This window comes from Harmonia axyridis, chromosome 4 (assembly GCF_914767665.1).
Source record: "Harmonia axyridis chromosome 4, icHarAxyr1.1, whole genome shotgun sequence".
In the NCBI taxonomy this organism is placed as follows: domain Eukaryota; kingdom Metazoa; phylum Arthropoda; class Insecta; order Coleoptera; family Coccinellidae; genus Harmonia; species Harmonia axyridis.
The window spans coordinates 39,871,409-39,899,105 of NC_059504.1; the positions used below are offsets into that span (position 1 = coordinate 39,871,409).

General features: G+C 30.9%; 3 protein-coding genes across 3 annotated transcripts; all 3 read right to left on the reverse strand.

Moving 5' to 3' along the window:
- Nucleotides 1-4,483: 4,483 nt before the first annotated feature.
- LOC123678334 (DNA ligase 1-like) lies at nt 4,484-5,614 on the reverse strand. Its single transcript, XM_045615317.1, has 2 exons — nt 5,473-5,614; nt 4,484-5,275 (listed from the first exon to the last, which is right to left on the reverse strand). Exons 1-2 carry the CDS (start codon nt 5,516-5,518, stop codon nt 4,809-4,811), a joined length of 513 nt encoding a protein of 170 aa, XP_045471273.1. The 5' UTR covers nt 5,519-5,614; the 3' UTR covers nt 4,484-4,808.
- A 17,226-nt stretch (nt 5,615-22,840) lies between these two features.
- LOC123678455 (DNA ligase 1-like) lies at nt 22,841-23,980 on the reverse strand. The gene is made up of 2 exons (XM_045615489.1): nt 23,810-23,980; nt 22,841-23,612 (listed from the first exon to the last, which is right to left on the reverse strand). The coding sequence occupies exons 1-2, from the start codon at nt 23,853-23,855 to the stop codon at nt 23,146-23,148; spliced, it is 513 nt and encodes a 170-aa protein (XP_045471445.1). The 5' UTR covers nt 23,856-23,980; the 3' UTR covers nt 22,841-23,145.
- A 1,428-nt stretch (nt 23,981-25,408) lies between these two features.
- LOC123678828 (DNA ligase 1-like) lies at nt 25,409-26,246 on the reverse strand. Its single transcript, XM_045616065.1, has 2 exons — nt 26,076-26,246; nt 25,409-25,878 (listed from the first exon to the last, which is right to left on the reverse strand). Exons 1-2 carry the CDS (start codon nt 26,119-26,121, stop codon nt 25,412-25,414), a joined length of 513 nt encoding a protein of 170 aa, XP_045472021.1. The 5' UTR covers nt 26,122-26,246; the 3' UTR covers nt 25,409-25,411.
- Between the last annotated feature and the right edge of the window lie 1,451 nt (nt 26,247-27,697).

Consider the following 27,697-nt stretch of genomic DNA (forward strand, 5'->3'; position numbering starts at 1 on the left):
TCTCTAAACCTGGAATTCCATAGATTTGGATTTTTGTTTCAAAATTGTGAAATAAACTGTCCTGAAAATAAAATCATGCAAAACATTTTTTATACATTAATTTATTTGAATTCATATTGATCTAATGCCAAATTATTTATTTGTTCAAGAGATCGAATCCATCTAAAAACACTCTGTACTCCTCCATTAAAAAAAAATGGCCTTTCCTAATGTTGAATACATACAATAACACTGTACGTTTCACCATTGTGAAACGTGGTCAAGTGTTTAATTTTATTTCTTTTATCAATATTCGAATGAATATTCGACGAAATTGGAGTTTTAAAGCCTTAATGATACTTTTTTTTCATTTTAAAAACAGCAGATACGATCGAGAGCGAAATTCACAATTAGATTGAGAATGACAATCATAATGATCGAGTAACTAGAAGAACAAATATGAAAGATAAATATCGAAAATAATGAATGTGCATTCGGCATGGCGTCGCAAAAATTTCAAGTATTGGATACGCCTATACGATGTCTCATTCTATCATTCATATACATATAATAAAATATGTGTGTATTCTCCAGAATTTTTTTCGAAGACATGGAATAACATATGCAGTAAATGTGAAAAAAAAAACAAGATAACCCTGATTTTGCCATAATACAACAAATGCAGCAAGAAAATGCACTGTCGTTCAACAATATATAAATTGAAAGATTATTTAGCAAATTACTTATTGACCCCGCGTGCACAACTTCCATGGCAATGGAAATTTATAAATTAAAATTTACTAATATTCGATATTTGTTACCTAGTTTGACAAAAATGAAACTTGTTTCAATTAACCATGTGTTTTGTCATCAAATAGAAGTAAAGTTTGCGTCTAAAACCTGACAACTAAAGATATAATAAAAGAAGATATAAATTAATAAAATATATACTTACCTGTCAGATTCATTTCTTGTCCCATTTTAATCCATGCCGCTTCTGTTATATCTTTTCTGAAGTATTGCGATAATTTATAATTGTAGAAACCAGGAAATTTTACGTTTAAACTTATTAGTTAGTGATTCTCAATCAATTAAGACCGGTGTCCCTCAGGGTACCGTATTAGGGCCATTACTCTTTTTAATATACGTGAATGATATGGGATATCTATTAGACAAGGGAAAAATTATTTCTTATGCTGATGATACAACACTGCTATTCTCTGGTGACACACAGGCCGACGTATATGACCAGGCAGAGCGTGAAATCGGTAGAGTGAATAGCTGGCTAAAGAACAGCTGTTTGGGCTTGAACTATAAAAAAAACCATTTTATGACTTTTAGTGCCACGTCTGTAGACCAACCGGAGGGAGGAATTATAAAAATGCACACGAATAAATTTAGCATGTGTGACTGTATGGTAATAAATAGAGTGGAAAAAATGAAGTACCTTGACATTTTATATTCTTGAATAAAAAGATCAGAAATATTTCCTACAAATTTTTTCAACTACGTGATATCTTATTTGACAGTTTATTGAGAATGCTCTATCATTCATTAATTGAGTCCCACCTGAAATATTGTAATATTATATGGGGTTGTGCTTATAAAAGCACATTAAGAAAACTGGAAGTGACCCAAAATGCTGTTTTGAAAATTATATTTAAAAAATCCAACAGATTTCCAACCGATGAATTATATAACTGCCTTCAAATATTGAATATTAGAAATCTATATATTCAACTCTTAATTATTTGTATAAGTTCAGTTGCCCTATTTATGACGCAGACAGAAGTTACAGCACCAGATCTGCTAGAGAGAAAAACATCGATGTTCCATTTAAATCCACAAACATCACTCAAAGATTTGTCACCTACTATGGACCAACACTTTTCAATAAATTGCCTCCTGACTTGAAGAAGGATTTTATTAATATAAGAAGGTTTAAATCTAAAACAAAACAAATCTTATTATTGAATCCGAACTATTTCAATTCCATATTTTGAAAAAAAAAAAAGTTTCATTGTGTGTCTGCTTCTTTCCTGCCTCTTCCGCCTATATCACTCTAGCGCCATGCATGAATGGAGGAGGAGATCTGCACACAAGGTTGTACCTTACGCCGATTTCTCCTCTGAAATTCCATCTTTCAAATATGGTTTTTGTTTATATATTATCGTTTTTAAATTTGTGGAATTGAACTGTCTAAGAATTGTAGAGCATTGAAATAAATGATTGATTGATTCACATCACTCAACAAAATGATTGAATTCATAATTAGTTAGTTTTTTCAAGAAATTCTATTCGTGGTAACAAAAATTGAACAAAAAATCACGAATGAGAATTTCAGTGAAAATTTGTCGAGTGCCTCCTGATATTGTTTTTTAGTCTTTTCATATATTAGGAATCTTCAGTGAATCAGGCTTCTGTTGGTATAATGAGAGTAAATTCCAGATGTTTTTATGCCATTAATTGATTCCTTCTAAAAGTAGAGACACGATTTGATGAATAGAAATTTTTTTATTTTCATAATGGATTGTAATTTTTTTCAGTAAAATTAATTTTATTTTCATATGTTCATAATTGAACCACTTTCAGTGTCTATTGCTCTCTTTGGTACAGTAGAAATGAATTTCAGGTGCCTATATTTTATTATCGGTTTATTCCGGAGAGAAAGCTTCTTCATTTCTCGATTAGCATATTCTTTATTCAGATCTCCACTAACTATTTTATTCAGAAGTAGCTTATATAACTTCGCTTTGACCAAAGCACTAGAGACTGCAATTTTTTCAGTGAGTTTCCTTTCTTTGGTTTTGTTTTCTTCTTTTTCTTTCTTCTCTTTATCATCCAACTCTCTATTTTTCCTCTCAACTATTTCCTTGCCATATAATTGCTCCAGAGCTTCTTTGTATAATGCGAAATGGATATTTTGGCGCATTTTGGTGCTCGCCAAAATTTCTTTGCTATTCTTCATTTTTGATGCAGCCAGATTTAATATTTTTTTTTATAGCGTCTCCCCTTCTCAATTTCTACACCTGAAAAAAAATATTCGTTCATCTATTAATCATTTAGCCTTCAATGTGAAGAATTCAAAAATATCAATTGGGAATATTGACTGATAAAATTGAGCCAAACGAAATTTGATATTAAATACAAATTATTCGAAGAGAAATAATTATATTCAAAAAATAATTTCAATTAGACGTTATGAAAACATAGGCATGGGTACTCACTTGATTGGTTTTTCTGCATATCAGATTTATTATTAATCGGCGACATTGTTCGCAACAAAACAAGAACAAACAAATATACAAAAACACTTGTCAATTCAAGAAGACAAACAAGACTGAACTAATTTCTACTTGAAAGTTTCTGAGAGATTCATTTATTGTCAATTAGGAACAAAACGCAACAAAACACTTGTCTATTCAAGAAGACAAACTAGACTGAACTAATTTCTACTCGAAAGTTTCTGAGATATTCATTTATTGTCAATTAGGAAGAATAAGGTACTGCGCATGATCCGGTTGATTCAATTGAATGAAAGAATTCCATTGTACTGTTAACGATATTCAAATTCAGAAATATTTAGAGGATATCAGTTCCAAAATATTGAATCAATACTCTCATAGATCAATTTCTTGAAACATATTCATTTAACATCGCACACTGGTTATAATGTATTATAGCGATGTAATCAGTTTATCAGAAAAATAAAAATTCTTCTTCTTCTCAATACTTTGTATGTGTGAGTATCGACATAATATTCTCGGAAATAAGACAAATTAGGGTGCACAGGATGCAGAGTACAAATACATTACTCGAAAATCTTTTAAATAATCCTCTTCCTTTCGAAATTTGATGCAAAATTGGTATATTTTAATTACATTTCATTAACGAAATGATTATTTTCTTTGAGATTTGCCAACATTCTTGTCATAATTATAGATTAATGTTTGAAATTTTCATACAGCAATTTCACCCGAAAAATTGGTTCAAAATTCAAAAAGAGAAAGTTAAAAATTACCTCAATTAGCATCTCTCATCAAGGAGAATACTCTACCATCGAATTTCTCTAATCACATCGTATTATATTTTATGTAAAACACAATGAACTTTCCTTAACGGAGATGGTATTATGTATTTTTAATTGCCAGCTAGTCTCTTTTATAATATACATAGATTATATGAATTTTATATATTTTAATGGTGCAAATCACATGTTTTCGACATTTATCCCCATTGATATGACACTGAAATTAGCCGAAATATGTTGTCATAGTGATGAATACCTATGATATGATTCATCGAAGAGTACTTGTCGGAGTTAGTATATTTTAGTGGCCTTTGAAATATTTTTCATATATTTTCAGGAGATAATTGAAGAGAGAAGTTATAAAGTCAAAAAAATAATTTCATATTGGGAATAGGATAAGGTCACAAAAAATTCGATTATTTAAATACATTTATTTAAATCTAAATCTTTATACAATATATACATATATTCACATCAATCAACAAAATGATTGAAATCAAAATTAGTTAGTTTTTTCAAGGAATTTCATTTGTTGTAACAAAAAATCAAAAAAAAACTCACAAATGAGAAATCAAAGTAAAAATTTTCGGAGTGCCTCCTGATATTGTTTTTTTAGTCTTTTCATATATTAGGAATCTTCAGTGAATCAGGCTTCTGTTGGTATAATGAGAGTAAATTCCAGATGTTTCAATGTCATTCATTGATTCCTTCTAAAAGTAGAGGTACTCGATTTGAAGAATTGAAATTTTTTTATTTTCATAATAGATTGTAATTTTTTTAAGTAGAAGTAATTTTATTTTCATATGTTCATATCTGAACCACTTTCAGTGTCTATTGCTCTCTTTGGTACAGTAGGAATGAATTTCAGGTGCCTATATTTTATTATCGGTTTATTCCGGAGAGAAAGCTTCTTTATTTCTCGATTAGCATATTCTTTATTCAGATCTCCACTAACTATTTTATTCAGAAGTAGCTTATATAACTTCGCTTTGACCAAAGCACTAGAGACTGCAATTTTTTCAGTGAGTTTCCTTTCTTTGACTTTGTTTTCTTCTTTTTCTTTCTTCTCTTTATCATCCAACTCTTTATTTTTCCTCTCAACTATTTCCTTGCCATATAATTGCTCCAGAGCTTCTTTGTATAATGCGAAATGGATATTTTGGCGCATTTCGGTGCTCGCCAACATTTCTTTGCTATTCTTCATTTTTGATGCAGCCAGATTTAATATTTTCTTTTTATAGCGTCTCCTCTTCTCAATTTCTACACCTGAAAAAAATATTCGTTCATCTATTAATCATTTAGCCTTTAATGTGAAGAATTCAAAAATATCAATTGGGTATATTGACTATTAAAATTGAGCAAAACGAAATTTTATATTAAATACAAATTATTCGAAGAGAAATAATTATATTTAAAAAATAATTTCAATTAGACGTTATGAAAACATAGGCATGGGTACTCACTTGATTGGTTTTTCTGCATATCAGATTTATTATTAATCGGCGACATTGTTCGCAACAAAACAAGAACAAACAAATATACAAAAACACTTGTCAATTCAAGAAGACAAACAAGACTGAACTAATTTCTACTTGAAAGTTTCTGAGAAATTCATTTATTGTCAATTAGGAACAAAACGCAACAAAACACTTGTCTATTCAAGAAGACAAACTAGACTGAACTAATTTCTACTCGAAAGTTTCTGAGATATTCATTTATTGTCAATTAGGAAGAATAAGGTACTGCGCATGATCCGGTTGATTCAATTGAATGAAAGAATTCCATTGTACTGTTAACGATATTCAAATTCAGAAATATTTAGAGGATATCAGTTCCAAATCAATTTCTTGAAACATATTCATTTAACATCGCACACTGGTTATAATGTATTATAGCGATGTAATCAGTTTATCAGAAAAATAAAAATTCTTCTTCTTCTCAATACTTTGTATGTGTGAGTATCGACATAATATTTTCGGAAATAAGACAAATTAGGGTGCACAGGATGCAGAGTACAAATACAGTACTCGAAAATCTTTTAAATAATCCTCTTCCTTTCGAAATTTTATGCAAAATTGGTATATTTTAATTACATTTCATTAACGAAATGATTATTTTCTTTGAGATTTGCCAACATTCTTGTCATAATTATAGATTAATGTTTGAAATTTTCATACAGCAATTTCACCCGAAAAATTGGTTCAAAATTCAAAAAGAGAAAGTTAAAAATTACCTCAATTAGCATCTCTCATCAAGGAGAATACTCTACCATCGAATTTCTCTAATCACATCGTATTATATTTTATGTAAAACACAATGAACTTTCCTTAACGGAGATGGTATTATATATTTTTAATTGCCAGCTAGTCTCTTTTATAATATACATAGATTATATGAATTTTATATATTTTAATGGTGCAAATCACATGTTTTCGACATTTATCCCCATTGATAAGCCACTGAAATTAGCCGAAATATGTTGTCATAGTGATGAATACCTATGATATGATTCATCGAAGAGTACTTGTCGGAGTTAGTATATTTTAGTGGCCTTTGAAATATTTTTCATATATTTTCAGGAGATAATTGAAGAGAGAAGTTATAAAGTCAAAAAAATAATTTCATATTGGGAATAGGATAAGGTCACAAAAAATTCGATTATTTAAATACATTTATTTAAATCTAAATCTTTATACAATATATACATATATTCACATCAATCAACAAAATGATTGAAATCAAAATTAGTTAGTTTTTTCAAGGAATTTCATTTGTTGTAACAAAAAATCAAAAAAAAACTCACAAATGAGAAATCAAAGTAAAAATTTTCGGAGTGCCTCCTGATATTGTTTTTTTAGTCTTTTCATATATTAGGAATCTTCAGTGAATCAGGCTTCTGTTGGTATAATGAGAGTAAATTCCAGATGTTTCAATGTCATTCATTGATTCCTTCTAAAAGTAGAGGTACTCGAATTGAAGAATTGAAATTTTTTTATTTTCATAATAGATTGTAATTTTTTTAAGTAGAAGTAATTTTATTTTCTTATGTTCATATCTGAACCACTTTCAGTGTCTATTGCTCTCTTTGGTACAGTAGGAATGAATTTCAGGTGCCTATATTTTATTATCGGTTTATTCCGGAGAGAAAGCTTCTTTATTTCTCGATTAGCATATTCTTTATTCAGATCTCCACTAACTATTTTATTCAGAAGTAGCTTATATAACTTCGCTTTGACCAAAGCACTAGAGACTGCAATTTTTTCAGTGAGTTTCCTTTCTTTGACTTTGTTTTCTTCTTTTTCTTTCTTCTCTTTATCATCCAACTCTTTATTTTTCCTCTCAACTATTTCCTTGCCATATAATTGCTCCAGAGCTACTTTGTATAATGCGAAATGGATATTTTGGCGCATTTCGGTGCTCGCCAACATTTCTTTGCTATTCTTCATTTTTGATGCAGCCAGATTTAATATTTTCTTTTTATAGCGTCTCCTCTTCTCAATTTCTACACCTGAAGAAAATATTCGTTCATCTATTAATCATTTAGCCTTTAATGTGAAGAATTCAAAAATATCAATTGGGTATATTGACTATTAAAATTGAGCAAAACGAAATTTTATATTAAATACAAATTATTCGAAGAGAAATAATTATATTTAAAAAATAATTTCAATTAGACGTTATGAAAACATAGGCATGGGTACTCACTTGATTGGTTTTTCTGCATATCAGATTTATTATTAATCGGCGACATTGTTCGCAACAAAACAAGAACAAACAAATATACAAAAACACTTGTCAATTCAAGAAGACAAACAAGACTGAACTAATTTCTACTCGAAAGTTTCTGAGATATTCATTTATTGTCAATTAGGAAGAATAAGGTACTGCGCATGATCCGGTTGATTCAATTGAATGAAAGAATTCCATTGTACTGTTAACGATATTCAAATTCAGAAATATTTAGAGGATATCAGTTCCAAATCAATTTCTTGAAACATATTCATTTAACATCGCACACTGGTTATAATGTATTATAGCGATGTAATCAGTTTATCAGAAAAATAAAAATTCTTCTTCTTCTCAATACTTTGTATGTGTGAGTATCGACATAATATTTTCGGAAATAAGACAAATTAGGGTGCACAGGATGCAGAGTACAAATACATTACTCGAAAATCTTTTAAATAATCCTCTTCCTTTCGAAATTTTATGCAAAATTGGTATATTTTAATTACATTTCATTAACGAAATGATTATTTTCTTTGAGATTTGCCAACATTCTTGTCATAATTATAGATTAATGTTTGAAATTTTCATACAGCAATTTCACCCGAAAAATTGTTTCAAAATTCAAAAAGAGAAAGTTAAAAATTACCTCAATTAGCATCTTTCATCAAGGAGAATACTCTACCATCGAATTTCTCTAATCACATCGTATTATATTTTATGTAAAACACAATGAACTTTCCTTAACGGAGATGGTATTATGTATTTTTAATTGCCAGCTAGTCTCTTTCATAATATACATAGATTATATGAATTTTATATATTTCAATGGTGCAAATCACATGTTTTCGACATTTATCCCCATTGATAAGCCACTGAAATTAGCCGAAATATGTTGTCATAGTGATGAATACCTATGATATGATTCATCGAAGAGTACTTGTCGGAGTTAGTATATTTTAGTGGCCTTTGAAATATTTTTCATTTATTTTCAGGAGATAATTGAAGAGAGAAGTTATAAAGTCAAAAAAATAATTTCATATTGGGAATAGGATAAGGTCACAAAAAATTCGATTATTTAAATACATTTATTTAAATCTAAATCTTTATACAATATATACATATATTCACATCAATCAACAAAATGATTGAAATCAAAATTAGTTAGTTTTTTCAAGGAATTTCATTTGTTGTAACAAAAAATCAAAAAAAAACTCACAAATGAGAAATCAAAGTAAAAATTTTCGGAGTGCCTCCTGATATTGTTTTTTTAGTCTTTTCATATATTAGGAATCTTCAGTGAATCAGGCTTCTGTTGGTATAATGAGAGTAAATTCCAGATGTTTCAATGTCATTCATTGATTCCTTCTAAAAGTAGAGGTACTCGATTTGAAGAATTGAAATTTTTTTATTTTCATAATAGATTGTAATTTTTTTAAGTAGAAGTAATTTTATTTTCATATGTTCATATCTGAACCACTTTCAGTGTCTATTGCTCTCTTTGGTACAGTAGGAATGAATTTCAGGTGCCTATATTTTATTATCGGTTTATTCCGGAGAGAAAGCTTCTTTATTTCTCGATTAGCATATTCTTTATTCAGATCTTCACTAACTATTTTATTCAGAAGTAGCTTATATAACTTCGCTTTGACCAAAGCACTAGATACTGCAATTTTTTCAGTGGATTTCCTTTCTTTGACTTTGTTTTCTTCTTTTTCTTTCTTCTCTTTATCATCCAACTCTTTATTTTTCCTCTCAACTATTTCCTTGCCATATAATTGCTCCAGAGCTTCTTTGTATAATGCGAAATGGATATTTTGGCGCATTTTGGTGCTCGCCAACATTTCTTTGCTATTCTTCATTTTTGATGCAGCCAGATTAAATATTTTCTTTTTATAGCGTCTCCTCTTCTCAATTTCTACACCTGAAAAAAATATTCGTTCATCTATTAATCATTTAGCCTTTAATGTGAAGAATTCAAAAATATCAATTGGGTATATTGACTATTAAAATTGAGCAAAACGAAATTTTATATTAAATACAAATTATTCGAAGAGAAATAATTATATTTAAAAAATAATTTCAATTAGACGTTATGAAAACATAGGCATGGGTACTCACTTGATTGGTTTTTCTGCATATCAGATTTATTATTAATCGGCGACATTGTTCGCAACAAAACAAGAACAAACAAATATACAAAAACACTTGTCAATTCAAGAAGACAAACAAGACTGAACTAATTTCTACTTGAAAGTTTCTGAGAGATTCATTTATTGTCAATTAGGAACAAAACGCAATAAAACACTTGTCTATTCAAGAAGACAAACTAGACTGAACTAATTTCTACTCGAAAGTTTCTGAGATATTCATTTATTGTCAATTAGGAAGAATAAGGTACTGCGCATGATCCGGTTGATTCAATTGAATGAAAGAATTCCATTGTACTGTTAACGATATTCAAATTCAGAAATATTTAGAGGATATCAGTTCCAAAATATTGAATCAATACTCTCATAGATCAATTTCTTGAAACATATTCATTTAACATCGCACACTGGTTATAATGTATTATAGCGATGTAATCAGTTTATCAGAAAAATAAAAATTCTTCTTCTTCTCAATACTTTGTATGTTTGAGTATCGACATAATATTTTCGTAAATAAGACAAATTAGGGTGCACAGGATGCAAAGTACAAATACATAACTCGAAAATCTTTTGAATAATCCTCTTCCTTTCGAAATTTGATGCAAAATTCGTATATTTTAATTACATTTCATTAAGGAAATGATTATTTTCTTTGAGATTTGCCAACATTCTTGTCATAATTATAGATTAATGTTTGAAATTTCCATACAGCAATTTCACCCGAAAGATTGGTTCAAAATTCAAAAAGAGAAAGTTAAAAATTACCTCAATTAGCATCTCTCATCAAGGAGAATACTCTACCATCGAATTTCTCTAATCACATCGTATTATATTTTATGTAAAACACAATGAACTTTCCTTAACGGAGATGGTATTATGTATTTTTAATTGCCAGCTAGTCTCTTTTATAATATACATAGATTATATGAATTTTATATATTTTAATGGAGCAAATCACATGTTTTCGACATTTATCCCCATTGATAAGCCACTGAAATTATCCGAAATATGTTGTCATAGTAATGAATAGCTATGATATGATTCATCGAAGAGTACTTGTCGTAGTTAGTATATTTTAGTGGCCTTTGAAATATTTTTCATATATTTTCAGGAGATAATTGAAGAGAGAAGTTATAAAGTCAAAAAAATAATTTCATATTAGGAATAGGATAAGGTCACAAAAAATTCGATTATTTAAATACATTTATTTAAATCTAAATCTTTATACAATATATACATATATTCACATCAATCAACAAAATGATTGAAATCAAAATTAGTTAGTTTTTTCAAGGAATTTCATTTGTTGTAACAAAAAATCAAAAAAAAACTCACAAATGAGAAATCAAAGTAAAAATTTTCGGAGTGCCTCCTGATATTGTTTTTTTAGTCTTTTCATATATTAGGAATCTTCAGTGAATCAGGCTTCTGTTGGTATAATGAGAGTAAATTCCAGATGTTTCAATGTCATTCATTGATTCCTTCTAAAAGTAGAGGTACTCGATTTGAAGAATTGAAATTTTTTTATTTTCATAATAGATTGTAATTTTTTTAAGTAGAAGTAATTTTATTTTCATTAGTTCATATCTGAACCACTTTCAGTGTCTATTGCTCTCTTTGGTACAGTAGGAATGAATTTCAGGTGCCTATATTTTATTATCGGTTTATTCCGGAGAGAAAGCTTCTTTATTTCTCGATTAGCATATTCTTTATTCAGATCTCCACTAACTATTTTATTCAGAAGTAGCTTATATAACTTCGCTTTGACCAAAGCACTAGAGACTGCAATTTTTTCAGTGAGTTTCCTTTCTTTGACTTTGTTTTCTTCTTTTTCTTTCTTCTCTTTATCATCCAACTCTTTATTTTTCCTCTCAACTATTTCCTTGCCATATAATTGCTCCAGAGCTACTTTGTATAATGCGAAATGGATATTTTGGCGCATTTCGGTGCTCGCCAACATTTCTTTGCTATTCTTCATTTTTGATGCAGCCAGATTTAATATTTTCTTTTTATAGCGTCTCCTCTTCTCAATTTCTACACCTGAAGAAAATATTCGTTCATCTATTAATCATTTAGCCTTTAATGTGAAGAATTCAAAAATATCAATTGGGTATATTGACTATTAAAATTGAGCAAAACGAAATTTTATATTAAATACAAATTATTCGAAGAGAAATAATTATATTTAAAAAATAATTTCAATTAGACGTTATGAAAACATAGGCATGGGTACTCACTTGATTGGTTTTTCTGCATATCAGATTTATTATTAATCGGCGACATTGTTCGCAACAAAACAAGAACAAACAAATATACAAAAACACTTGTCAATTCAAGAAGACAAACAAGACTGAACTAATTTCTACTCGAAAGTTTCTGAGATATTCATTTATTGTCAATTAGGAAGAATAAGGTACTGCGCATGATCCGGTTGATTCAATTGAATGAAAGAATTCCATTGTACTGTTAACGATATTCAAATTCAGAAATATTTAGAGGATATCAGTTCCAAATCAATTTCTTGAAACATATTCATTTAACATCGCACACTGGTTATAATGTATTATAGCGATGTAATCAGTTTATCAGAAAAATAAAAATTCTTCTTCTTCTCAATACTTTGTATGTGTGAGTATCGACATAATATTTTCGGAAATAAGACAAATTAGGGTGCACAGGATGCAGAGTACAAATACATTACTCGAAAATCTTTTAAATAATCCTCTTCCTTTCGAAATTTTATGCAAAATTGGTATATTTTAATTACATTTCATTAACGAAATGATTATTTTCTTTGAGATTTGCCAACATTCTTGTCATAATTATAGATTAATGTTTGAAATTTTCATACAGCAATTTCACCCGAAAAATTGGTTCAAAATTCAAAAAGAGAAAGTTAAAAATTACCTCAATTAGCATCTCTCATCAAGGAGAATACTCAAAATTAGTTAGGATTCGCGAGTCTACACCCACGGTGTTTGCATCGTTCTTTGGTGGCTACCAATTGAATGTACCTAATTACGAAATAAGTGGTTATCAACGAGTGTGCTATAATAGTATACGTAAGTGATACTCACTCTGAGTTACTTATCAAAAATTTGAGAGACTTTTTCTACCCCGACTTCGTTTGTAAACAAACGAGTTTTTTCCCACTTTATTCTGTCAGCATATACACACGGCTGATAGTATAAACGGATTATTCACTGCCTATTAATAGGCAACCAATAATACATTATGATGTATATAAAACTACATATACGCTGATAGTTAACACCTAAATACAAACTTCAAACCGAACACTCTTGAGTACAAGGGTGTTAAGCATGGCATCCATGAACCCTACTGAACACAATACAACAATGTCGAAAAACACTGAACATACAATGAGCTCCCAATCCTACGTAACTGCTGCTAAAACAATTCCAAAAATCAATTTTCCTAAAAGAGAACAAGCTATAGTGCTACATGCGGAGGACAACCTGAAACTATTCGACTACGTCCAGGCTATAGGTAACATTATCCAACCGAAAAATATCTGTTTCGCTTCCAGAATATCTAACAACAGGATCTGCGTATACCTAGCCAATATAGAACTAGTAGACCAACTTATCAAAACCCACCCAACTGTGACTATAGGTGACACAAATTTGAATGTAAGAAGGCTAGTTTCACCAACAAAGAGGATTGTGATTTCGAATATTTCACCATGCATCCCACACGATCTCGTAACAGAAGTCTTAACTGACATCGGACTTCAATTGGCTTCCCCCGTTTCATTCTTGAAAGCTGGTATACCTGGAGATGAGTACTCCCATATACTCAGTTTCCGAAGACAAGTATATATTTTCCCCCCTAACGAGAATTACGAACTACAAACATCCACCTTAGTCCAATACGACGGTAATGAATATAGGATTTTCCTTTCAACAGACAAAATGGAGTGCTTTATTTGCCGCCAAACTGGCCACGTAGCATCAACCTGCCCTAACCCTCAAACAGTTCAAGTACATAACACCCAACCACAAACACAAGCCCCAATAAACTATGTTCAAGCTCATCATCCGTCCCCTACGATACCACAAGCGGGTGAGATTCCTGCTCCCAAGAGAGGACTCTCAGAGATCCTGTCATCTAGTGATCAAACCAGTCAACAAGAACCTACCACCGGGTCTGACCCTGTAAGTGAGAATTACATGCCGCCCCCACAAACTCCAACGAAAAGGATTCCCGATAACAAAAGAGTCAAGAAGAAGCGCAAAATAGAGGTACCTGAGGACCACGCCCTGAGCGACTCCACCAAAACTGCAATTTCAACTGCTTATCAAGAAAACCCAGAATCCTTCCATATACCCTATGATAACCTAATTGCGTTTCTAGAAAATTCTTTTGGAAGCCCTTCACCCTATAACGAAGCTGAAAAATTCACAACGAATGTAAAAGCACTACTACAGGACCTACATAATATTTACCCATACGTAGAAAGAGCAAGCAAAAACAGAATCACCAGAATTTCAAAGAAAATCAAAGAAAAACTTAAGGATGAAGAGATTGAAGTTGAAAGTCTCAATAGCCTTGACATAACTACAGAAGACGACGACCCTTCTGACAGTTCTTCCCAAATATCTACACACTACCAATAATAACCATCCACCTTCAAATTAATACAATGGAATTGCAAAGGGTTTTACCCACGACTAGAACGGATTCAACAACTTGTCTCCGATACTCTTCCTGACATTCTATGCCTGCAAGAGACGAATTTCAAAACCAGTCATAATCCTTACCTAAAAAACTATTCAGGTCATCACTTCATCAGAAGAACAAACATCAGAGCTAGCGGTGGTGCAACTATATTCATCTCAACAGAAATTTACCACAGAGAAATCAACCTACATACCCCTCTCGAGGCCGTAGCCGTCACTACCTGGTGTCCCAAAAAAATTACTGTTTGCAACGTTTATATTCCGCCGAATCACAACCTCTCTTACTCCGAACTAACAGATCTCGTGAACCAATTGCCTACCCCTTTCATCATGGTAGGCGACTTCAATGCTCACAATACGGCATGGGGCTCAGAAACAACATTTGGTAAAGGAAGAGTGGTTGCAGATGTGATATCAGATCTCGACCTCAACATACTTAATACGGGAGAAAACACATATTTCGATGTATCAACCGGGAAATTTTCATCTATTGACCTCTCTTTGTGTGATCCTACTACAGCGACTCATCTCTCCTGGACCACTCTGGACAGTCTATATGATAGCGATCATTTTCCCATTGTTATAACAGATAGCATTTCCAACCCCCCAGATAACGTTATAAAGTGGAGAATGACCAGTGCTGACTGGAATTCCTACGCGGAAGAGGTGAACTCTCAAGTTACAGCTGCAGAATTCATGAATAACATAAATCAAGCTGTCCACCAATTCACAAACATCTTAATCTCAGCAGCGGAAAAACATATCGGACGAATCACAATAAAAACAAACAAGAAGATAGTCCCATGGTGGAATGAAGCGTGCAAACTCGCCGTAAAACAATGTAAAAGTGCACTGAACCGTTACAGAAGAACACAACATCAAGAAGACTTGGTAAATTTCAAAAAACTCAAGGCAGTCTCTAGAAGAATTCTTAAGGAAAGCAAACGAAAATCTTGGATGAATTTTGTATCTTCAATCTCTCCGAATACAACACCTGCTCAAGTTTGGACCAAAATAAAACAAATAAAAGGTCAGAATACAACCTACAACATTCCTTCCATCCTTGACGAGAAAGACGAACCCATCACTAAGAGTCAAGACATAGCAAATACGTTGGCGAAACATTATTTTGAAAAAACAGTTAATCAAGATATTCCACAACGCCCCAAGAAACAAGCGATGAATATAGGACAATCTGAGAAGACTATCAATCATCCCTTCACCTTACAAGAACTTAAATTAGCCCTTTCCTCTATGAGGAACACTGCAGCAGGCCCGGACGAAATTCCAATGATATTCCTAAAAAAACTGAAGGATGAGACACTGCCAAAACTACTGAAATTGTACAATAATATCTGGACAAGTCATCAATTCCCCAAACAGTGGCAACAATCACACATCATACCAATTAAAAAACCAGGCAAATCAAAACCCACTCCTAATGTATTCCGACCAATTTCATTGACCTGTACACTGTGCAAAGTTCTTGAGAAGATGGTCAATAGGAGACTGATTTGGTATCTGGAAAAATGCAATCTCTTACATCCCGCCCAATCAGGCTTCAGACAAAACCGCAGCACAACAGATAACCTCGTCATACTTCAAACAGAAATAGCTCACGCATTTGCAAACCAACAAGACCTTATAGCTGCATTAATAGACATCGATAGTGCCTTTGACACTACAAGTCGAGAAGCGATTTTGAACAAACTACATGATATCAAACTTGACGGAAATGTTTACTGTTTTCTGGAGAACTTTCTGACCGATAGAAGTTTCAAGGTGTTAGTAAATGGCAAGTCCTCCGACTCTTTTGTCACCCATAACGGCATTCCCCAAGGCTCAGTGTTGAGCACAACGCTATTTATACTAGCCATCAATGATATATGTACCGTTATTGAGGCCCCAATCAAATTCATTTTATACGCCGATGACCTGCTTCTCTTCTGCTCGGGCAAAAGTACCAAAAGTACATGTAAACTTTTGCAACGGGCTCTGAATAGCATCACCACATGGGCTAAGACAATAGGATTCAATTTCTCTCCTTCTAAATCTAAACTAATCAAGTTTACTAGAAGACAACCTACAGTCCTACCACAATTAACGATATACGATGCACCCATAGAACTCGTTGATCACCTAGACTATCTCGGAATGACATTTGACCAGAAACTAACGTGGTCACTTCATATCAAGAAAATCAAAGGCTCCTGTATGAATACCATGAACATTCTACGAACATTGTCTCACCATCACTGGGGCTGTGACGAAGAAATACTACTCAAAATCTACAGATCACTCATTCGTTCAAGACTTGACTACGGCAGTATGCTTTATTCCACATCTAGCAAATCAAATTTAAAATTGCTCAACAGCATACCCAACACTGCTCTGCGTCTCTCCCTTGGAGCATTCAGATCCAGCCCATCAATAAGTTTACACGTTGAAGCACAAGAACTTCCGCTCAACTTTCGTCGACAGCAAACTCTCCTTACTTACATATCGAAAGTGTCTGCTCTTCCGAATCATCCAGTGCGACACCTGCTTGAAACTTCACAAGAGCCGCATACTATGAAACCCATGACCTTGCTCTCAATTCCACAAATCGCAAAGCAAAACTTGAGGCCTATAGATGTTACCTTGACATCCCCCATTACGTTCCCGAAACACACCCCATGGTCTAGACACCACCCAAGGCTAAATACCTCTCTGCATAGACACATCAAACTTGAAACTTTGGGAACAATTCTTAAGCAACACTTATTTGAACTACTTGGGCATGAAAAGTTTGACGAAGAACTATACACCGACGCCTCCAAAGATGAGCAGGGAATAGCATGCTCGATCATCAATAAATCGAATGCCCCAGTGTCCTACAAACTCCCATCCATCTGCAGCATCCACACTGGTGAACTCTTTGCAATTTATAAATCTCTTTGCAGTTCTTTTATCCCAGGTCAAAAGCTCGCAATACTCACAGACTCTTTATCTTCAATTGAATCCATAGACAACATTTACTCGAAGAACCCTCTGGTACAGCAAATTCTAGAACGATGCCATACCCTTAAAGCGAAGGAGAATATTTCCACCACTATAATCTGGATCCCATCACATATTGGTATAACAGGAAACGAAGCTGCAGATCAGGCCGCAAATCAAGCACGAACTTCCGAACTTCCTGTGACCCAAATCCAACTTCATACAGACCTCAAAAATGCCATAAAGCTGAGATCCTTACAGGAATGGCAAGTCCAATGGGAAGGAACTAGCACTGGACTGCATATGATACAACCCAAAATACATAATTCACCACAAATTAGTTTGGGCAGAAAAGACAAAACCGTAGTAAGAAGACTTCGAATAGGTCACACCAAGCTAACACACAGCTATCTGATGTCTTCAGAAAATCAACCCAAATGCGAACACTGTCACAATACTCGTCTAACTGTTGAACACCTACTATCCATCTGCCCATATTACGGAAATGACCGACGTCGACTTGGGCTGAGAGAGAATCTTGGAAATATCCTCAATTCTCAAAAACAAATTGAATTAGCTCTTAAATTCCTCAAAGAATGTCAACTTTACAATAATATATGAACTTGTATGATATATTCTCAAATTTTAGTTCTTTAAGCTTCGAATACCTAGATTTATATTTAGAATAAGTTAATGTGTACTGTACCTCGTGTCAATGACCTCGATGTCGAGACACGTTAATTCGAAATAAAAAAAAAAAAAAAAAAAAAAAATTAGTTAGTTTTTTCAAGGAATTTCATTTGTTGTAACAAAAAATCAAAAAAAAACTCACAAATGAGAAATCAAAGTAAAAATTTTCGGAGTGCCTCCTGATATTGTTTTTTTAGTCTTTTCATATATTAGGAATCTTCAGTGAATCAGGCTTCTGTTGGTATAATGAGAGTAAATTCCAGATGTTTCAATGTCATTCATTGATTCCTTTTAAAAGTAGAGGTACTCGATTTGAAGTATTGAAATTTTTTTATTTTCATAATAGATTGTAATTTTTTTAAGTAGAAGTAATTTTATTTTCATATGTTCATATCTGAACCACTTTCAGTGTCTATTGCTCTCTTTGGTACAGTAGGAATGAATTTCAGGTGCCTATATTTTATTATCGGTTTATTCCGGAGAGAAAGCTTCTTTATTTCTCGATTAGCATATTCTTTATTCAGATCTTCACTAACTATTTTATTCAGAAGTAGCTTATATAACTTCGCTTTGACCAAAGCACTAGATACTGCAATTTTTTCAGTGGATTTCCTTTCTTTGACTTTGTTTTCTTCTTTTTCTTTCTTCTCTTTATCATCCAACTCTTTATTTTTCCTCTCAACTATTTCCTTGCCATATAATTGCTCCAGAGCTTCTTTGTATAATGCGAAATGGATATTTTGGCGCATTTTGGTGCTCGCCAACATTTCTTTGCTATTCTTCATTTTTGATGCAGCCAGATTAAATATTTTCTTTTTATAGCGTCTCCTCTTCTCAATTTCTACACCTGAAAAAAATATTCGTTCATCTATTAATCATTTAGCCTTTAATGTGAAGAATTCAAAAATATCAATTGGGTATATTGACTATTAAAATTGAGCAAAACGAAATTTTATATTAAATACAAATTATTCGAAGAGAAATAATTATATTTAAAAAATAATTTCAATTAGACGTTATGAAAACATAGGCATGGGTACTCACTTGATTGGTTTTTCTGCATATCAGATTTATTATTAATCGGCGACATTGTTCGCAACAAAACAAGAACAAACAAATATACAAAAACACTTGTCAATTCAAGAAGACAAACAAGACTGAACTAATTTCTACTTGAAAGTTTCTGAGAGATTCATTTATTGTCAATTAGGAACAAAACGCAATAAAACACTTGTCTATTCAAGAAGACAAACTAGACTGAACTAATTTCTACTCGAAAGTTTCTGAGATATTCATTTATTGTCAATTAGGAAGAATAAGGTACTGCGCATGATCCGGTTGATTCAATTGAATGAAAGAATTCCATTGTACTGTTAACGATATTCAAATTCAGAAATATTTAGAGGATATCAGTTCCAAAATATTGAATCAATACTCTCATAGATCAATTTCTTGAAACATATTCATTTAACATCGCACACTGGTTATAATGTATTATAGCGATGTAATCAGTTTATCAGAAAAATAAAAATTCTTCTTCTTCTCAATACTTTGTATGTTTGAGTATCGACATAATATTTTCGTAAATAAGACAAATTAGGGTGCACAGGATGCAAAGTACAAATACATAACTCGAAAATCTTTTGAATAATCCTCTTCCTTTCGAAATTTGATGCAAAATTCGTATATTTTAATTACATTTCATTAAGGAAATGATTATTTTCTTTGAGATTTGCCAACATTCTTGTCATAATTATAGATTAATGTTTGAAATTTCCATACAGCAATTTCACCCGAAAGATTGGTTCAAAATTCAAAAAGAGAAAGTTAAAAATTACCTCAATTAGCATCTCTCATCAAGGAGAATACTCTACCATCGAATTTCTCTAATCACATCGTATTATATTTTATGTAAAACACAATGAACTTTCCTTAACGGAGATGGTATTATGTATTTTTAATTGCCAGCTAGTCTCTTTTATAATATACATAGATTATATGAATTTTATATATTTTAATGGAGCAAATCACATGTTTTCGACATTTATCCCCATTGATAAGCCACTGAAATTATCCGAAATATGTTGTCATAGTGATGAATAGCTATGATATGATTCATCGAAGAGTACTTGTCGTAGTTAGTATATTTTAGTGGCCTTTGAAATATTTTTCATATATTTTCAGGAGATAATTGAAGAGAGAAGTTATAAAGTCAAAAAAATAATTTCATATTGGGAATAGGATAAGGTCACAAAAAATTCGATTATTTAAATACATTTATTTAAATCTAAATCTTTATACAATATATACATATATTCACATCAATCAACAAAATGATTGAAATCAAAATTAGTTAGTTTTTTCAAGGAATTTCATTTGTTGTAACAAAAAATCAAAAAAAAACTCACAAATGAGAAATCAAAGTAAAAATTTTCGGAGTGCCTCCTGATATTGTGTTTTTAGTCTTTTCATATATTAGGAATCTTCAGTGAATCAGGCTTCTGTTGGTATAATGAGAGTAAATTCCAGATGTTTCAATGTCATTCATTTATTCCTTCTAAAAGTAGAGGTACTCGATTTGAAGAATTGAAATTTTTTTATTTTCATAATAGATTGTAATTTTTTTAAGTAGAAGTAATTTTATTTTCATATGTTCATATCTGAACCACTTTCAGTGTCTATTGCTCTCTTTGGTACAGTAGGAATGAATTTCAGGTGCCTATATTTTATTATCGGTTTATTCCGGAGAGAAAGCTTCTTTATTTCTCGATTAGCATATTCTTTATTCAGATCTTCACTAACTATTTTATTCAGAAGTAGCTTATATAACTTCGCTTTGACCAAAGCACTAGAAACTGCAATTTTTTCAGTGAGTTTCCTTTCTTTGACTTTGTTTTCTTCTTTTTCTTTCTTCTCTTTATCATCCAACTCTTTATTTTTCCTCTCAACTATTTCCTTGCCATATAATTGCTCCAGAGCTTCTTTGTATAATGCGAAATGGATATTTTGGCGCATTTTGGTGCTCGCCAACATTTCTTTGCGATTCTTCATTTTTGATGCAGCCAGATTAAATATTTTCTTTTTATAGCGTCTCCTCTTCTCAATTTCTACACCTGAAAAAAATATTCGTTCATCTATCAATCATTTAGCCTTTAATGTGAAGAATTCAAAAATATCAATTGGGTATATTGACTATTAAAATTGAGCAAAACGAAATTTTATATTAAATACAAATTATTCGAAGAGAAATAATTATATTTAAAAAATAATTTCAATTAGACGTTATGAAAACATAGGCATGGGTACTCACTTGATTGGTTTTTCTGCATATCAGATTTATTATTAATCGGCGACATTGTTCGCAACAAAACAAGAACAAACAAATATACAAAAACACTTGTCAATTCAAGAAGACAAACAAGACTGAACTAATTTCTACTTGAAAGTTTCTGAGAGATTCATTTATTGTCAATTAGGAACAAAACGCAACAAAACACTTGTCTATTCAAGAAGACAAACTAGACTGAACTAATTTCTACTCGAAAGTTTCTGAGATATTCATTTATTGTCAATTAGGAAGAATAAGGTACTGCGCATGATCCGGTTGATTCAATTGAATGAAAGAATTCCATTGTACTGTTAACGATATTCAAATTCAGAAATATTTAGAGGATATCAGTTCCAAATCAATTTCTTGAAACATATTCATTTAACATCGCACACTGGTTATAATGTATTATAGCGATGTAATCAGTTTATCAGAAAAATAAAAATTCTTCTTCTTCTCAATACTTTGTATGTGTGAGTATCGACATAATATTTTCGGAAATAAGACAAATTAGGGTGCACAGGATGCAGAGTACAAATACATTACTCGAAAATCTTTTAAATAATCCTCTTCCTTTCGAAATTTGATGCAAAATTGGTATATTTTAATTACATTTCATTAACGAAATGATTATTTTCTTTGAGATTTGCCAACATTCTTGTCATAATTATAGATTAATGTTTGAAATTTTCATACAGCAATTTCACCCGAAAAATTGGTTCAAAATTCAAAAAGAGAAAGTTAAAAATTACCTCAATTAGCATCTCTCATCAAGGAGAATACTCTACCATCGAATTTCTCTAATCACATCGTATTATATTTAATGTAAAACACAATGAACTTTCCTTAACGGAGATGGTATTATATATTTTTAATTGCCAGCTAGTCTCTTTTATAATATACATAGATTATATGAATTTTATATATTTTAATGGTGCAAATCACATGTTTTCGACATTTATCCACATTGATAAGCCACTGAAATTAGCCGAAATATGTTATCATAGTGATGAATACCTATGATATGATTCATCGAAGAGTACTTGTCGGAGTTAGTATATTTTAGTGGCCTTTGAAATATTTTTCATATATTTTCAGGAGATAATTGAAGAGAGAAGTTATAAAGTCAAAAAAATAATTTCATATTGGGAATAGGATAAGGTCACAAAAAATTCGATTATTTGAATACATTTATTTAAATCTAAATCTTTATACAATATATACATATATTCACATCAATCAACAAAATGATTGAAATCAAAATTAGTTAGTTTTTTCAAGGAATTTCTTTTGTTGTAACAAAAAATCAAAAAAAAACTCACAAATGAGAAATCAAAGTAAAAATTTTCGGAGTGCCTCCTGACATTGTTTTTTTAGTCTTTTCATATATTAGGAATCTTCAGTGAATCAGGCTTCTGTTGGTATAATGAGAGTAAATTCCAGATGTTTCAATGTCATTCATTGATTCCTTCTAAAAGTAGAGGTACTCGATTTGAAGAATTGAAATTGTTTTATTTTCATAATAGATTGTAATTTTTTTAAGTAGAAGTAATTTTATTTTCATATGTTCATATCTGAACCACTTTCAGTGTCTATTGCTCTCTTTGGTACAGTAGGAATGAATTTCAGGTGCCTATATTTTATTATCGGTTTATTCCGGAGAGAAAGCTTCTTTATTTCTCGATTAGCATATTCTTTATTCAGATCTCCACTAACTATTTTATTCAGAAGTAGCTTATATAACTTCGCTTTGACCAAAGCACTAGAGACTGCAATTTTTTCAGTGAGTTTCCTTTCTTTGACTTTGTTTTCTTCTTTTTCTTTCTTCTCTTTATCATCCAACTCTTTATTTGTCCTCTCAACTATTTCCTTGCCATATAATTGCTCCAGAGCTTCTTTGTATAATGCGAAATGGATATTTTGGCGCATTTCGGTGCTCGCCAACATTTCTTTGCTATTCTTCATTTTTGATGCAGCCAGATTTAATATTTTCTTTTTATAGCGTCTCCTCTTCTCAATTTCTACACCTGAAAAAAATATTCGTTCATCTATTAATCATTTAGCCTTTAATGTGAAGAATTCAAAAATATCAATTGGGTATATTGACTATTAAAATTGAGCAAAACGAAATTTTATATTAAATACAAATTATTCGAAGAGAAATAATTATATTTAAAAAATAATTTCAATTAGACGTTATGAAAACATAGGCATGGGTACTCACTTGATTGGTTTTTCTGCATATCAGATTTATTATTAATCGGCGACATTGTTCGCAACAAAACAAGAACAAACAAATATACAAAAACACTTGTCAATTCAAGAAGACAAACAAGACTGAACTAATTTCTACTTGAAAGTTTCTGAGAGATTCATTTATTGTCAATTAGGAACAAAACGCAACAAAACACTTGTCTATTCAAGAAGACAAACTAGACTGAACTAATTTCTACTCGAAAGTTTCTGAGATATTCATTTATTGTCAATTAGGAAGAATAAGGTACTGCGCATGATTCGGTTGATTCAATTGAATGAAAGAATTCCATTGTACTGTTAACGATATTCAAATTCAGAAATATTTAGAGGATATCAGTTCCAAAATATTGAATCAATACTCTCATAGATCAATTTCTTGAAACATATTCATTTAACATCGCACACTGGTTATAATGTATTATAGCGATGTAATCAGTTTATCAGAAAAATAAAAATTCTTCTTCTTCTCAATACTTTGTATGTTTGAGTATCGACATAATATTTTCGTAAATAAGACAAATTAGGGTGCACAGGATGCAAAGTACAAATACATAACTCGAAAATCTTTTGAATAATCCTCTTCCTGTCGAAATTTGATGCAAAATTCGTATATTTTAATTACATTTCATTAAGGAAATGATTATTTTCGTTGAGATTTGCCAACATTCTTGTCATAATTATAGATTAATGTTTGAAATTTCCATACAGCAATTTCACCCGAAAGATTGGTTCAAAATTCAAAAAGAGAAAGTTAAAAATTACCTCAATTAGCATCTCTCATCAAGGAGAATACTCTACCATCGAATTTCTCTAATCACATCGTATTATATTTTATGTAAAACACAATGAACTTTCCTTAACGGAGATGGTATTATGTATTTTTAATTGCCAGCTAGTCTCTTTTATAATATACATAGATTATATGAATTTTATATATTTTAATGGTGCAAATCACATGTTTTCGACATTTATCCCCATTGATAAGCCACTGAAATTAGCCGAAATATGTTGTCATAGTGATGAATAGCTATGATATGATTCATCGAAGAGTACTTGTCGGAGTTAGTATATTTTAGTGGCCTTTGAAATATTTTTCATATATTTTCAGGAGATAATTGAAGAGAGAAGTTATAAAGTCAAAAAAATAATTTCATATTGGGAATAGGATAAGGTCACAAAAAATTCGATTATTTAAATACATTTATTTAAATCTAAATCTTTATACAATATATACATATATTCACATCAATCAACAAAATGATTGAAATCAAAATTAGTTAGTTTTTTCAAGGAATTTCATTTGTTGTAACAAAAAATCAAAAAAAAACTCACAAATGAGAAATCAAAGTAAAAATTTTCGGAGTGCCTCCTGATATTGTTTTTTTAGTCTTTTCATATATTAGGAATCTTCAGTGAATCAGGCTTCTGTTGGTATAATGAGAGTAAATTCCAGATGTTTCAATGTCATTCATTGATTCCTTCTAAAAGTAGAGGTACTCGATTTGAAGTATTGAAATTTTTTTATTTTCATAATAGATTGTAATTTCTTTAAGTAGAAGTAATTTTATTTTCATATGTTCATATCTGAACCACTTTCAGTGTCTATTGCTCTCTTTGGTACAGTAGGAATGAATTTCAGGTGCCTATATTTTATTATCGGTTTATTCCGGAGAGAAAGCTTCTTTATTTCTCGATTAGCATATTCTTTATTCAGATCTTCACTAACTATTTTATTCAGAAGTAGCTTATATAACTTCGCTTTGACCAAAGCACTAGATACTGCAATTTTTTCAGTGAGTTTCCTTTCTTTGACTTTGTTTTCTTCTTTTTCTTTCTTCTCTTTATCATCCAACTCTTTATTTTTCCTCTCAACTATTTCCTTGCCATATAATTGCTCCAGAGCTTCTTTGTATAATGCGAAATGGATATTTTGGCGCATTTTGGTGCTCGCCAACATTTCTTTGCTATTCTTCATTTTTGATGCAGCCAGATTAAATATTTTCTTTTTATAGCGTCTCCTCTTCTCAATTTCTACACCTGAAAAAAATATTCGTTCATCTATTAATCATTTAGCCTTTAATGTGAAGAATTCAAAAATATCAATTGGGTATATTGACTATTAAAATTGAGCAAAACGAAATTTTATATTAAATACAAATTATTCGAAGAGAAATAATTATATTTAAAAAATAATTTCAATTAGACGTTATGAAAACATAGGCATGGGTACTCACTTGATTGGTTTTTCTGCATATCAGATTTATTATTAATCGGCGACATTGTTCGCAACAAAACAAGAACAAACAAATATACAAAAACACTTGTCAATTCAAGAAGACAAACAAGACTGAACTAATTTCTACTTGAAAGTTTCTGAGAGATTCATTTATTGTCAATTAGGAACAAAACGCAACAAAACACTTGTCTATTCAAGAAGACAAACTAGACTGAACTAATTTCTACTCGAAAGTTTCTGAGATATTCATTTATTGTCAATTAGGAAGAATAAAGTACTGCGCATGATCCGGTTGATTCAATTGAATGAAAGAATTCCATTGTACTGTTAACGATATTCAAATTCAGAAATATTTAGAGGATATCAGTTCCAAAATATTGAATCAATACTTTCATAGATCAATTTCTTGAAACATATTCATTTAACATCGCACACTGGTTATAATGTATTATAGCGATGTAATCAGTTTATCAGAAAAATAAAAATTCTTCTTCTTCTCAATACTTTGTATGTGTGAGTATCGACATAATATTTTCGGAAATAAGACAAATTAGGGTGCACAGGATGCAGAGTACAAATACATTACTCGAAAATCTTTTAAATAATCCTCTTCCTTTCGAAATTTGATGCAAAATTGGTATATTTTAATTACATTTCATTAACGAAATGATTATTTTCTTTGAGATTTGCCAACATTCTTGTCATAATTATAGATTAATGTTTGAAATTTTCATACAGCAATTTCACCCGAATAATTGGTTCAAAATTCAAAAAGAGAAAGTTAAAAATTACCTCAATTAGCATCTCTCATCAAGGAGAATACTCTACCATCGAATTTCTCTAATCACATCGTATTATATTTTATGTAAAACACAATGAACTTTCCTTAACGGAGATGGTATTATGTATTTTAAATTGCCAGCTAGTCTCTTTTATAATATACATAGATTATATGAATTTTATATATTTTAATGGTGCAAATCACATGTTTTCGACATTTATCCCCATTGATAAGCCACTGAAATTAGCCGAAATATGTTGTCATAGTGATGAATAGCTATGATATGATTCATCGAAGAGTACTTGTCGGAGTTAGTATATTTTAGTGGCCTTTGAAATATTTTTCATATATTTTCAGGAGATAATTGAAGAGAGAAGTTATAAAGTCAAAAAAATAATTTCATATTGGGAATAGGATAAGGTCACAAAAAATTCGATTATTTAAATACATTTATTTAAATCTAAATCTTTATACAATATATACATATATTCACATCAATCAACAAAATGATTGAAATCAAAATTAGTTAGTTTTTTCAAGGAATTTCATTTGTTGTAACAAAAAATAAAAAAAAACTCACAAATGAGAAATCAAAGTAAAAATTTTCGGAGTGCCTCCTGATATTGTTTTTTTAGTCTTTTCATATATTAGGAATCTTCAGTGAATCAGGCTTCTGTTGGTATAATGAGAGTAAATTCCAGATGTTTCAATGTCATTCATTGATTCCTTCTAAAAGTAGAGGTACTCGAATTGAAGAATTGAAATTTTTTTATTTTCATAATAGATTGTAATTATTTTAAGTAGAAGTAAATTTATTTTCATATGTTCATATCTGAACC

Bases quoted from the DNA above. Each gene is read 5' to 3' on its own strand.
- LOC123678455 (XM_045615489.1), bottom strand. From the start codon at position 23,855: ATGTCGCCGATTAATAATAAATCTGATATGCAGAAAAACCAATCAA. The intron at 23,613-23,809 runs GTGAGTACCCAT...TATTTTTTTCAG, and splicing joins TATGCAGAAAAACCAATCAA to GTGTAGAAATTGAGAAGAGG.
- LOC123678334 (XM_045615317.1), bottom strand. From the start codon at position 5,518: ATGTCGCCGATTAATAATAAATCTGATATGCAGAAAAACCAATCAA. The intron at 5,276-5,472 runs GTGAGTACCCAT...TATTTTTTTCAG, and splicing joins TATGCAGAAAAACCAATCAA to GTGTAGAAATTGAGAAGAGG.
- LOC123678828 (XM_045616065.1), bottom strand. From the start codon at position 26,121: ATGTCGCCGATTAATAATAAATCTGATATGCAGAAAAACCAATCAA. The intron at 25,879-26,075 runs GTGAGTACCCAT...TATTTTTTTCAG, and splicing joins TATGCAGAAAAACCAATCAA to GTGTAGAAATTGAGAAGAGG.